The 12926-nt window shown below is 46.5% G+C and overlaps 1 protein-coding gene across 1 annotated transcript in view; it reads left to right on the top strand.

Moving 5' to 3' along the window:
• The window catches only part of fbxl13 (F-box and leucine-rich repeat protein 13), a gene marked incomplete at both ends in the record, with an annotated part of 30482 nt that extends 21943 nt beyond the window's left edge, over positions 1-8539 (top strand). Inside the window, 12 exons of the mRNA XM_084452745.1 lie at positions 446-498; positions 946-1046; positions 2432-2561; positions 3226-3324; positions 3453-3573; positions 5941-6103; positions 6193-6312; positions 6624-6750; positions 7067-7150; positions 7683-7817; positions 8042-8205; positions 8335-8539. Coding sequence (XP_084308871.1) covers positions 446-498; positions 946-1046; positions 2432-2561; positions 3226-3324; positions 3453-3573; positions 5941-6103; positions 6193-6312; positions 6624-6750; positions 7067-7150; positions 7683-7817; positions 8042-8205; positions 8335-8539 — 1502 coding nt within the window. The remainder of the gene's footprint in view (positions 1-445; positions 499-945; positions 1047-2431; positions 2562-3225; positions 3325-3452; positions 3574-5940; positions 6104-6192; positions 6313-6623; positions 6751-7066; positions 7151-7682; positions 7818-8041; positions 8206-8334) is intronic.
• Between the last annotated feature and the right edge of the window lie 4387 nt (positions 8540-12926).

Raw genomic sequence — 12926 nt, 5'->3', positions numbered from 1 at the left:
TATGATGAGACTCAGCTGCTGCTGCTGCTGTCCCTGCAGAGAGGAAGAGGAGGGGAGAGGAGAGAGGAATGGGAAATGGACTGCACTTATATAGCGCTTTTATCCAAAGCGCTTTACAATGAAGGCCTCTCATTCACCCATTCACACACACGCACTGTACACTCACCAATGGCGGCCATGCAAGTTCCTAGCCTGCTCATTGGGAGCAATTTGGGGTTCAGTGTCTTGCCCAAGGACACTTCGACGTGTCGTCAGGAGGAGCCGGGATTCGAACCGCCGACCCTACGATCATTGGACGACCCGCTCTACCTCCTGAGCCACAGGAGGTCAAAAATATGACTGGATGGCTGCTGTTAAACTTTAAGATTCTGATTATTTCTGCTGTGTGTGTGTGTGTGTGTGTGTGTGTGTGTGTGTGTGTGTGTGTTGGGTGCATCTACCTCAGGTGAATGCAGAAATCTGCAGGAGCTCAACCTGTCTGAGTGCTCCAATGTTAATGTGAGTATCTGTTCTGCTGCCACAGTGTTGAGGTGGCATCTGTACTGTTACCACTGTGTTCAGACGGTAGCGTTTGTCTGCTATCTACCTGTGTTACTCCTCTACTCTGGTGCTCACTCATCCAGGGCTACAGCCCAAAATGTCATAATCCTCAGAGATGATAAAAGTTTATATTTATTCATATTCAGTTTACACAGTAACACAATAAGCCACAGTGAAATCATGACCAGATGTGGCCCTCCCTTTGGGGTTGGCTCTCATATTAGATTAGACAGAATGTCGACAGCTACAGTCACCATTATTCTGAAGTGGTGAAGACATATGTAGTTAATACTATTAACAGGCACATTGACAGTGTCTGTCAGCGTTTGGAGAAGCACTGCACCGTGGCTGTGATAGGAGACAGAGCAGAGAGATGGCTGAGAGTCTAACTGTGTCTTGTGGCAGGATGAGATGGTGAAGATGATAGTGGAAGGCTGTCCCACGCTCCTCTACCTCAACCTGTCTGCTACACCTGTGACCAACGGGACCCTGAGAGAGCTGTCCAGGTAACCATAGAGACAGACGTCCAGGTAACCATAGAGCCAAGCTGTCCAGGTAACCATAGAGACAGAGAGACGTCCAGGTAACCAGAGAGACATCCAGGTAACCGTAGAGCCAAGCTGTCCAGGTAACCATGGAGATAGAGAGACGTACAGGTAACCATAGAGACAGAGAGACGTCCAGGTAACCATAGAGACAGAGGGCCGTCCAGGTAACCAGGACCAGATTAGAGGTTAGAGACAGAGAGCTGTCCAGAAGGACAGAGATAAGAGAAGTATGATGGGGATGTCTAAGATGTCTACTTGCTTGAAACTTGAAATGATGTATTAATGCCAATGTAATAACCCCTGCAAGACTGATTTGTCAGGTGTTGATTTGGTTGCAATGAAAACCAAGATAAACATAATGCCCAGAGCCATGAGCCTTGAGCCATCGCTTGGCTTATTCATAAAAGGGCTAGGTCTACTGTAGATAGGCCTAGATAGGCTTAGTATGAAATGTGACCCCAGCAGTTGTGTAATCATGGTGTATCTCATGGTGTCCTTGACCATCTGAGTTGCAGCATCCCCTAATCTAAACCATCTGAGCATTCCTCCCTCTCTCTATTGTGAAAAAGTCCATTATTTTCCATAATTTAATTCAAACAGTGAAACTTTCATGTATTCTAGATCCATTACACAAAGTGAAATACCTCAAGCCTTTTTTGTTTTAATCTTTATGACTGTAAAGTATGTTCAGTATGTTCATTTATACACTCAATACTTGGTGGGGGCTCCTTTTGCACAAATTACTATTGTGTAATGAATCTATAATATATGAAAGTTTAACTTTTTGAATTAAATTACGGAAAATAATGAACTTTCCACAATATTCTAATTTTCTGAGATGCACCTTTATATAGCGCTTTACAGTGGCTTCTCATTCACCCATTCACACACCAATGGCGGCAGCTGCAATGCACGGTGCTAGCCTGCTGATTGAGAGCAATTTGAGGTTCAGTGTCTCGTGTCCAAGGACACTTTGACAGGAGGAGGAGCTCCTCTACCTCCTGAACCACAGTGGTCCCAGACTGAGACTCTGGGAGAGGAGTGTAGAGGAATGGACATTAAGGGTGAAGCTGAAATATTAGGAATGCTGTCATTATTACTATAGTATTACTCTACAAGTTTACAACTTCTCATCAGAGGATCTACCTGGGCTCACTGCAGAGGGACAACATATTTACTAATTTATACATCTCATAGTTGCTGTCAACAAGCTCTCCTCCCCTCACTTTCCACACCCCCCATCTCTACACATATTTCTGTAGATAAAAACAACAAATAAATAAAAACTATGTTCCTCTCTATTGAATTGACCGCGGTAAGATCTCTGGTGTGTGTTTCTCTAGGAGCTGTGTGAACCTGCAGTACCTGAGCCTGGCTTGCTGTCGCAGCTTCACTGATAAAGGCTTACAGTACTTGGCTTCGGGCGGGGGCTGCCACAACCTGCTCCACCTCAACCTCTCCAGCTGCACTCAGGTCAGTCGCTGCCTTCCCCTCTCAGTGGTAGTTGTCCTCTCCTCCCAGGTACAGCTGTTCTCGCGTCAGTTTCTCTGCACTCCTCCAGGATAAGCTCTCTCCTTTGTTTCAGCGGCAGCGAGGTTTAGTTGGTGACTACTCTCCTCTGTGCACCACGTCAACCCCTCTGTTCTCTCTCTGTTCTCTCTCTGTCCTGTCTCTCCTCTTTTCCTCAGCCCCCCCCCCCCCCTGTGGTCGGAGACGTCCTGTCCAGCTCTGTCTCAGACCCTGGAGAAGGAGCAGGGTTCTCTCTTTGGCTCGGAGACAGAGGGAGGGAGCAATTTCAACACACCCGCGCTCAACATGTGCTCTTAGTCACTCACACATGCCACATGTGCACGCACTCACACACGCCCACCTCCACATAAACACTACCCCTCCCCCCAGAGGGACAGAATGAGAGCTGGCCAGCTGCTGGCTGAGATTGAGAGGCTGACTGGAGTTTACAACATTACCACATGTAGACACAGACACTTCCTCGGTCCCCGTCTCTCTCTGTCTTTAAGCTTTCATGAGGGCTTATTTGTTATAAGATGCAGGTACCATGTACAAGGAAATGTACATGACCTAGACACACATCTCTCTGTCTTTGTCTCTCTCTCTCTCTGTCTCCCTCTCTATCTAGATATCAGTGGAGGGGTTCAGACACATAGCTGCAGGATGCCCCTTGCTGCAGCAGTTGGTGTTCAACGACATGCCCACCCTCTCAGACGGCTGTGTGCTGGTGAGTCATGTTTACTTAGAAATGAGAATGAGCTGCTGCTGGCAAGTCTAAAGGAAATTTAAATTAAGCAGACTAACAGACCATCATAATCCCCTGCGTCTCAGTCTCAGTCTCTTATCTGGCCCTAGGCGCTGGTCGCCAAGTGTCACTCTCTGTCTGACATCTGCTTATTGGACACGCCCCACCTCTCAGACTCCGCCTTCAAGGCCATCGCTGAAGTGGCCAACCTGAGTACCTTCAGCACCGAGGGTGAGGGGGAGGAGGTGTGTGTGTGTGGGTGTGTGTATGTACAGTATGTGTGTGTGTGTCTGTGTGTGTTTGTGTGTGTAAAACAGTGTATCAGTGGTTCTCTAGTGTTTTCTCCGAGTGATGGTCGTTGTGTTGTCCTGTTGTCATGGTGATGTTGAGAGGGGTAATGGGGTGGTGAGAAGCGTGACGGCCTGTTTCCAGTAGCACAGCCAGGGCTATGAGCGAGATCACACCGGTCTGGGCCCATATCACACTGGTCTGGGCTCAGATCACACCGGTCTGGGCCCATATCACACTGGTCTGGGCTCAGATCACACCGGTCTGGGCCCATATCACACTGGTCTGGGCTCAGATCACACTGGCCTGGGTTCAGATCACACTGTCCTGGGTTCAGATCACACTCTGGGTTCATATCACACTCTGGGTTCAGATCCCACTGGTCTGGGTTCATATCACACTCTGGGTTCAGATCCCACTGGTCTGGGTTCATATCACACTCTGGGTTCAGATCCCACTGGTCTGGGTTCAGAGCCAGCAGCAGTGCTAAACAAAGTCAGTTATCCAGCTGTGTGTGTGTGTCTCTCTGTGTGTGTGTGTGTGTGTGTGTGTGTGTGTGTGTGTGTGTGTAGCGGTTTATGAGTTAGAACTATGGAAACATGACTATGACTAGGTATAATTTATGATTATACCGCGGTTATCACAAATATGAAGGAAAATGGATTTAAGACATTAAATCAACTATTATGGGGCACCACCTTGTTCTGTACAGGGAAACAGATAACCTTCATCAATAGTCTAATTTATCAATCCCAGTCTGAAAGGGGAGGTCTTGACTCAAGCAAGTGGCCAGTTGATGACGCTACAACGATGTGATCAAAGCGTTTAAAATTATAAGTATACTAATCAATTATCAAGATAATATGAAAACACACAATTCAATAATAGATGGAAACACAAATGTGGCAGAAAGGAAATTAATGATATAAAATTGCAGCCTGTCCTAATTCTCTAAGCTCAGCATAGAACCACAGACCACATCAAACGAGAGCGTTAGGCATATGACCTTACGGTTGTGTGGCACGCTGGCTCGCGCGGCTGTGCAGCTCTCATTGGCGTCTCAAAAACCCACGTGACCAGCATTGTTGGATTTGGTGCAGGGCGTCACACGCCGGTTCTTCCGTCGATGCAGCATCGCGGTTAGGCTACAAAAACAACAGACCGAAATATGTCTTCCCAGGGCCTATATACCTGGTTACGAAAAGGGGGTTGGTTTTGTTGAGACCAAGGTGGGTAATTGGCCTTTGTTCCGCCAGAAGGGTGTCCCTTCACACCTCCCTCAGTATCAGAGAGACTGACCTACAGTTATATTTGAATCCCTGAGTATTCGATCTCATTTACAACACATTGGGAGGACATCAGGAAGGATGGCATATTCATATTCAGTACATTAGCCGGAGCACATAAAGTCCAAACATGACATCTTTAATCACACCCACATGTTGTACTTACGGTTTTAATACTGTTCTGAACCCGTTCGATCCCCAGCTCCTCTTTATTCACCTTTATGCTCTACATCATGGATTCCCAAACTCCATCAATGTGGGCCTCCCCTCTGAAAACAGTGACACACCCGTGCCCCCCCCAACCCCCCAAATTTGTCTATTTTGCAAGGTTAGCTCGGTGGCACCTGCTGCTAGTTAACGTTATGACGTTTTCGCACAATACATTCATGCCTGCGGGGGGAGACTCTCTGCACTATCCACAAATTTAGTATACATCTCTCCCATTATTTATTTCAATCTTCTGATCTTTAAAATCATGTTTCATTCATAAAAACCATAGACATTTCAAAAATAAAAAACATGTTTTTCCTTTTTTTTCTTCTAACCATCCGTCCGCACCTCCCCTGACTTTCTTTGGGGCCCCCCAGGGAAGGCCCGCCTCACAGTTTGGGAATGCCTGCTCTACATTATAGAATAAACAATTGCATTTGGGGGAATAACTCAGTTTCATGATTGAAATAGCAGTTTACTATTCATTTTGACCTCAGTACATTGGTGTTCTGGAATGTTTGCAGAGAGGGAGTGAGGAAAAACAGTGACCATGGTAAAACTGGTCACACTCCAGTTCTTTCGTTAAGGGGGAGACTCAGTCTCTTTGATGTTATCAACAGGACGCCATTTGGTCTTTCCTGTCTCCCGAGGTCTGTTGACCCAAGGCACCCTCGAACAAAGGTGGTTAGAGCAGCTTCACACTTAGTGGCCACGCTCAGAAAGGGGGGGGGGGGGGGGTAGTGGTGGAGTGTATCGGTGCCACAGTCCTCCCTCCTGCTGGGGCATACATGTGTGTGTGTGCGTGTTCCTGCAGGTAACGGCCGTATGACAGACGTCAGTTGGAAGGCTCTGTGCCGCGGCTCTCCTGGCCTCACCAGGCTGTGTGCAGCAGACTGTCCCAGGATGACGGACGCCAGCCTCAAACCCACGGCCTCCCTGAGGAACCTGCTCAGCCTCAACATCTCACACTGCCGCAGGTGTGTGTGTGTGTTGGTGTATGCGTGTGTTTGTGAGTGTGTGGTTCTCTCAAAAATGGAGTGTGTGAGTGTGTGTGTGTGTGTTGCAGGGTGAGTGACATGGGGCTCAGGTATCTGACAGAGGGGCCCTCTGCCTCCAAACTACTGGAGCTGGATCTGAGTCACTGTAGTCGCATCACTGACCTCTCCATCATGAGGGTGGCGCAGAAGTAAGAGACACACACACACACACACACACGCACACACACACACACACACACACAGGTATGCACATAGACACACACACACCCGCATAGGCATGCATTGCACATACACACACAGGTATGCACGCACACACAGGCATGCAATGCACATACAGTATACAGTACACACAAATGCACACAGACACACACACACAGAAACATTGATTGGTATTATTTGTTATAACATACTTTTGTGTGCGCCTTGTGCATATGACAAATAAACCAACTGGAACCTTGTATGTGTGTGTGTGTGTGTGTGTGTGTGTGTGTGTGTCCAGGTGCTCTAGGCTGACCACGCTGAGTGTGTGTTACTGTGAGAATCTGACAGACACTGGTCTGGAGTGGCTGAGCAACTGCTCCTCCCTGCTTTCTCTGGACATCAGCGGCTGCAGCATCCTGGACCAGGTGCTGAGAGGAGAGCGCGCACACACACGCACACACACACACACACACACACAAACAACTACTAAACACACGCACACACACAGACACACACACACACACACACAAACAACTACTAAACACAACGCACGCACACACACACACACACACACACAACTATGTGTGTGTGCGTGCACGTGTGTGTAGTAGTTGTGTTTGTGTGTGTTGGTACATTTCACTCAGAAGTTAAGTTGGAAATGAAGCCTTAATGTGTGTGTGTGTGTATGTGTGTGTGTGTGTGTGTTTGTGTGTGTGTGTGTGTGTGTGGGGGGGGTTATAGGGACTGGCCTCTCTGGGGGGAAACTGTGGTCTGAAGAGGCTGGTGGTGTCTGAGTGTGTGTGGATCACAGACATCGGTATAGAGGTAAGCTGTCCTCTGTGAATCGACAGACTAACCCTAACCATCTATGAACAAACATGCTAACTGTACCTGTAACCCACTAAGAATGGACAAGCTAAACCTAACCATCTATGAACAGACAGGCTAACCCTAACCATCTATGAACAGACAGGCTAACCATAACCATCTATGAACAGACAAGCTACCCCTAACATTAACCTTTTTGTTGACTTTATTAAAAGGCAATCTTCACCACCTTCGGACTTGATCATAATTCTTCTCTCTCCTCAAACTCATCAATGGCCTCTCTCCATATCCTCTACTCCTCCTCACCTCTCCTCTTCCTCTCCTTCTCCTCCTTACCTATCCTCTCCTCCTCCTCACCTCTCCTCCTATTCCTCCTCCTCCTCCTCACCTATCCTCTACTCCTCTCCTCCTCTCTCCTCCTCCTCACCTCTCCTCCTCTTCCTCCTCTCTCCTCCTCTTCCTCCTCCTCACCTCTCCTGTGGTCCTTCTCTCCTCCTTCCCCTTCTCCTCTCTCCTTCTCTGAGGGTAGAAGTTCTGTCATCAGGTGCCAGGTCTGGAGCACATGGAGGTGTCTCACTGTGTGGCTCTGTCTGACCAGGCCATCAAAGCCCTGTCCTTCTACTGCAGGACCATCGTCACCCTCAGAATGCCCGGCTGCCCCAAGGTCAACACACTCACTCACTCACTCACTCACACACACACACACACACACACACACACACACACACACACACACACACACACACACACACACACACACACACACACACACACATTCATTCTTTCTCCTTTTTCAACACCCCATATACCCCTCTTTCAATACTACTCCTCAAAATTAAAATGTTCTTTAGTTGCTTTCTCCCTCTCCATCTCTCATCTTCCTCCCAGATGACAGACATGGCGGTGCAGTACCTGACCGGAGGAGGTCACTACCTGAGGGATCTGGATGTGAGCGGCTGTGTGCTGCTCACAGACAAGACGCCCCGCCTCCTGTCCAGGGGCTGTCCCCAGCTCAACACCGTCACCATGGCTTACTGCAGGGGCATCTCCAAGTACGACAATACACATGCATACACACACACATCTACAAACATCTACAAGCACACGCAGGGGATATCAGACTGAAACAGACAAACACAAGGACGGCAATGATGGACGCGTGTGTGTGTTTGTGTGTCCAGGCAGGCAGCTCTGAGGCTGCAGCCTCGTGTCCAACACTGGGAGCATAGCAACGATGACACCCCCTACTGGTTCGGCTACGACAACCTCGGCCAGCTGCTGCAGCCAATCAGAAAGCTTGGCAAGAAGGACGACACCTGGGAGGAGGAGGAGCAAGCCACGGCGCTAGGCAACAGCTGCTCTAATGACAACAAGAGCAGGACCTAGGGAGAGAGATAGTGATGTCACACTGTCATTTAGTGTCAGGACATAGTTAATTCTACACCTGCATGTTTTATTTTGGACACATACTCATTCACAGCACTGGAATCAAACTGTTTTGCATTGAAATGCCCCTTGAAAATAAATACCAAGAATTGAAATCATACTTCCTCATCCTGACAGTGTTAAAGCTGCAGTATAACGTCAGCACTATGCTATCCTGTTACAAGCTAGCAATGAGGGGAAATTCTGTCTGCCAAATTAAATTCAGTCAGCTTCAATCTCACGGTTTGTGTGTTTTGATACCCATAAGGCCATAGATGAATGCTCCCTGTTGTTGATTGGATCTCAGTATGCATGCACGCTTTGAACTAGGTGTGGCCACGCCTCCAAGCTTCTTAAACATGTTTTTTTAATTTTTGAACACTAGTGTGGACCCAATACCAAATTATAAAAAAATATATAATTGCTGTAGCAGAGTCGAACGGCAGTCTACAAAGATGTGGTTTTCACAGAGGAGTTCAATCATGTCCCTCTCATTATATCAGCAATATATAAATAGTTAAAATCTTACAGATATCCTGCATGTCAGCTTTAACTAGCTATGATTATACTGTACCTGCTCTGTGATGTTGGCTGATAATTGAATGTTGATCAAGTCAAGCCACACACGTCAGGCAACAGAGTATAAACCAACATTTATACTGTACTGTACACAACATCCAAGTTCACTATCCCTAACTAACAAGCAGCAAAGATGAAACTGTCTATTAACCTTCATGTGATCCATACATTGAGAATACTCATTTCAAACAATGATTCACACGAAACAGCAAGATAAATGAGAGGATGACAGATTGTCTCTCATCTGTCAAATTACATTCTCTAGTGTTTTCAGGGGTCAAGAAGCTGTACGGTAATTAAATGCAAAGCTGAAATCTTTGGGCCCAACAGGGTTCTCCAGGTATCAAAACGTATGGATGATCTTGGCGTGTTTATTGAAAAATACCACTCAGGGTATCTAACAGAAAAAACGTCAAAAAGACACAAAACGGTCAACCGTGCTGACTCATTCCCCGGTCTCCTTCAGCTGGGCAGGGCAGGTCTCAGGGCGACCGGGGTCGGGCTTAGACCTGAAAGCGAACAACAACAAAAAATGGGATTTAGTATAATAATAATAAAAAAACAAAACCAAAAAAAAACCTATTCACACTGCTGCAGAGCCTAGGTCTCCCCTATTTACTGAGTCCAATACTGACTGCTCTTTGCCCCTTCTGCTGGGCTTTTGTGCCCTGGTTGATTAGCTGCAGGTGGTGTTGCTGGGGAACAGCGTTGCCGTGGCGATCAGGAATGGCTTTAAGACGCTGTCCACAACCTGGCCACGCTGTCCATGGTGCTGAAGGTGGGTGTGGAGCTGGCGCTGTCCATGGTGCTGAGGTTGAATGTGGAGCTGGCGCTCGGCTTTGGGCACTTGTACCCGGAGGCAGCACCGCTGGGGCAGCCTCGTGCCGCCCAACGGCCAGGAGGATGCCACAGTATCTATCTATCTATCTATCTATCTATCTATCTATCTATCTATCTATCTATCTATCTATCTATCTATCTATCTATCTATCTAATCATCTGACAGACCGACAGACAGACAGACAGACAGACAGACAGATAGATAGATAGATAGATAGATAGATAGATAGATAGATAGATAGATAGATAGATAGATAGATAAATAGATAGACAAGCATTACGAGCAAGCTAAACCTCTTAATACATCCATGGTCTAAACTCAATGGATTAAGAAAATAGAATGGCCCCTGGGTAGAATGAGTTAGGCTACTGAGACACAGTAGTAGCTTTTAATTTTCTGTGCACAAAGCAGGGGACTTTCCTCTCTTTTGAGGCAGCAGTGTAAAAGTACTGATCTGGAGCGTGTACTGTATGTAGGCCTACCACTGTTTTTTAATGACTTTTCAAGAAAATACATGAACTTCAGACTTTTGAAGATTGGAATGGGGTGACTGGACGTGTGTGTAATGTGTGCATGTTCTTGCATCAACAGGGCAGCACCAGTAATATAACTAAGGGCCCTTCAGTCTTCCCAGCTTTTTAATCATTTCTCTAAACCCTTACCAGACGTGCTTAGGCTTTGATTGCAAAGACCAGCTTTGTATATTTCACTAAATTAAAAAGTGAAAAAAGAGGAATAATCTCAAGGGAAAATAGCATTTTAATGTCATCCAGGAACGCTTGCGTGTCAGTTCTGTGCAGTGTCCAAGCATAAGGCGTTGTAGGAATGGTAAGTAATTATGCTTGGGCTTTAGACCCCCTCTTGTCCCCCGCTTTGCATCCTACTTTCATGAGTAGGAGGAGTGACTGTGTGCGCTCTCCTTCTGCCAGCCCTCACTGGTCCCTCACGACACTCTGGAACAGGGGATGGTGCGGAGGGTAGGATGATTTGAACAATTGTGGACATGGTGGAGGGTGAACATGGTGGAGGATAGGATGATTTGAACAATTTGACACTGTTGTATGGATTTCCTTCTCCCTCTTCCTCCTCTCTTCCTCCTCTCCTACCACATCTTGCCCTTCTCAGTGGATCACTTTCATTTCCCTGTCTTAATTGGTCACCATGAATCCAGACTAGTCTGATGGGTTTAAGCCTGATTTGAGTAAGGGTTACCCTCATTGGCCATCTGTCGTTGCAACCGTAATGATTGGCCATATGGTGCCAGTAAGCATGGCTGGGGACTATGATGAAGTAATAATCACAACAGATGCCTGAACACACGAATCCACGTTAGCCAGGACCCTCTCAGAGAGGGATCTTTGGAGTGTGATTGGGATGAAGTTGAGGAGGCATCGAGCAGCCAGGCTCATCTGTTTCCAGGCACACAAATGATTTGATGCCAGATCCCTCTCAGTATGACAAGACTTTGAGCATGTGCATGTATAAATATATTTTTCATTTACTCTTATTTAACAAGGCAAGTTGACAGAGAAAGTATTCTCTCTTGCATCTGCATACCAGGGGAGAGCTGCAGGGGTTAGAGGGGACACGCATACCTACACTGGAGGCATGTAGTGTAAATTCGTTTGGAGGTTTGTCTACATTCTCTGCGCTGAACTTTTGTTGGGCAGTGGAAGTAGGTATCATGCTACAGACAGATTTAGAGTCACACAGAAACTAGTAGAGATCCACAAGCACGCACTGATGCATAAGTGATGTGACCCCTTCAAATACGAGTAAGGAATGTGGAGGATGAAGGAGAAGAGATTATAGATCTCTCTCTCTCTCTCTCTCTCTTTCTCTACACACACACACACACACACACACACACACACACACACACACACACACACACACACACACACACACACACACACAGGACATCAAGAGAAAGTCGCTCAGCATCAATCCCCTGGGTCCTGCAGAATTAGCATACAAATCACTATAGCCTGATCATCAACTATGTCATTTACGAAAGAATTATGCATAGCACTATCCCTTTGCCATCACAGAATAAGATGAGAGAGGGTCACCCCATAGCACTGCAGTAGGATCAATATACAAGTCCTATGCCAGGAACAGAGCTTGAATTGTCCTTTCACTGATATTCTGTCCGCAACTCCTTCAAACGAACCACTAACAGACTCAACAATTCCCTCAGCCAAATGCACTGATAAAAACATGGATTCAGACCATGGCAAACATTCCATTACACATACAGTGCGGTCAAACTGTTTCAAGGGATCAAGAAATTTTACAAGGTGGGCGAGAAAATGAGATAGAATGACAGGTCCAGAGCATGAGAGGGGAGGGGGGGTGGATCAGAGAGAGAGGGGGGGGGGTTGATCATTTTAGAAGCTGTAACTGCAGTCAAGAGAGTTATGTTTGAAACCATTGTTGTGAAATTAGTTGATTACTGGACCTCAAAGGTAATTTATTAGCACACAGCTATTACACACAAGCACACGTGTGTGTGAGCAGTGACACAAGACACACAACATACATCGGTTATCCTCTGCATTTCTCCCGTCCAAACTGTCCAGGAGCAGTGGGCATCAGTGGGCAGCCTCAACAGTGGTGCCCGTGGACTAACACAGAATTCCAGTGAAAACAGACTTAGGGAACCAGTAATCCCAAAGTGGCTGGCATTTTCCACATCTATTTGACAATGGATTTCACCAACGATTTTTTTGTTTATGGTTTAGCCCTTTGTTGTGTTTTTCTAAAGGAAATCTCTTCGCAATATATACAGTATATATATATATGTGTATATTTATGTGGACCCAAGGAAGACCAGCAACTGCTGCTGCGGTCTAAAATAAATAGACTAGAAAGACCAGAATAAAGAGCATCTGGTCTGAAGGAACAGTTTTTATGTATAATAACAAA

The sequence above is a fragment of the Borostomias antarcticus genome (assembly GCF_949987555.1).
Source record: "Borostomias antarcticus genome assembly, chromosome: 18".
Lineage (NCBI taxonomy): Eukaryota > Metazoa > Chordata > Actinopteri > Stomiiformes > Stomiidae > Borostomias > Borostomias antarcticus.
Note: the sequence above shows the minus strand (reverse complement) of the source record. Positions and strands in the feature narration are given on the sequence as shown.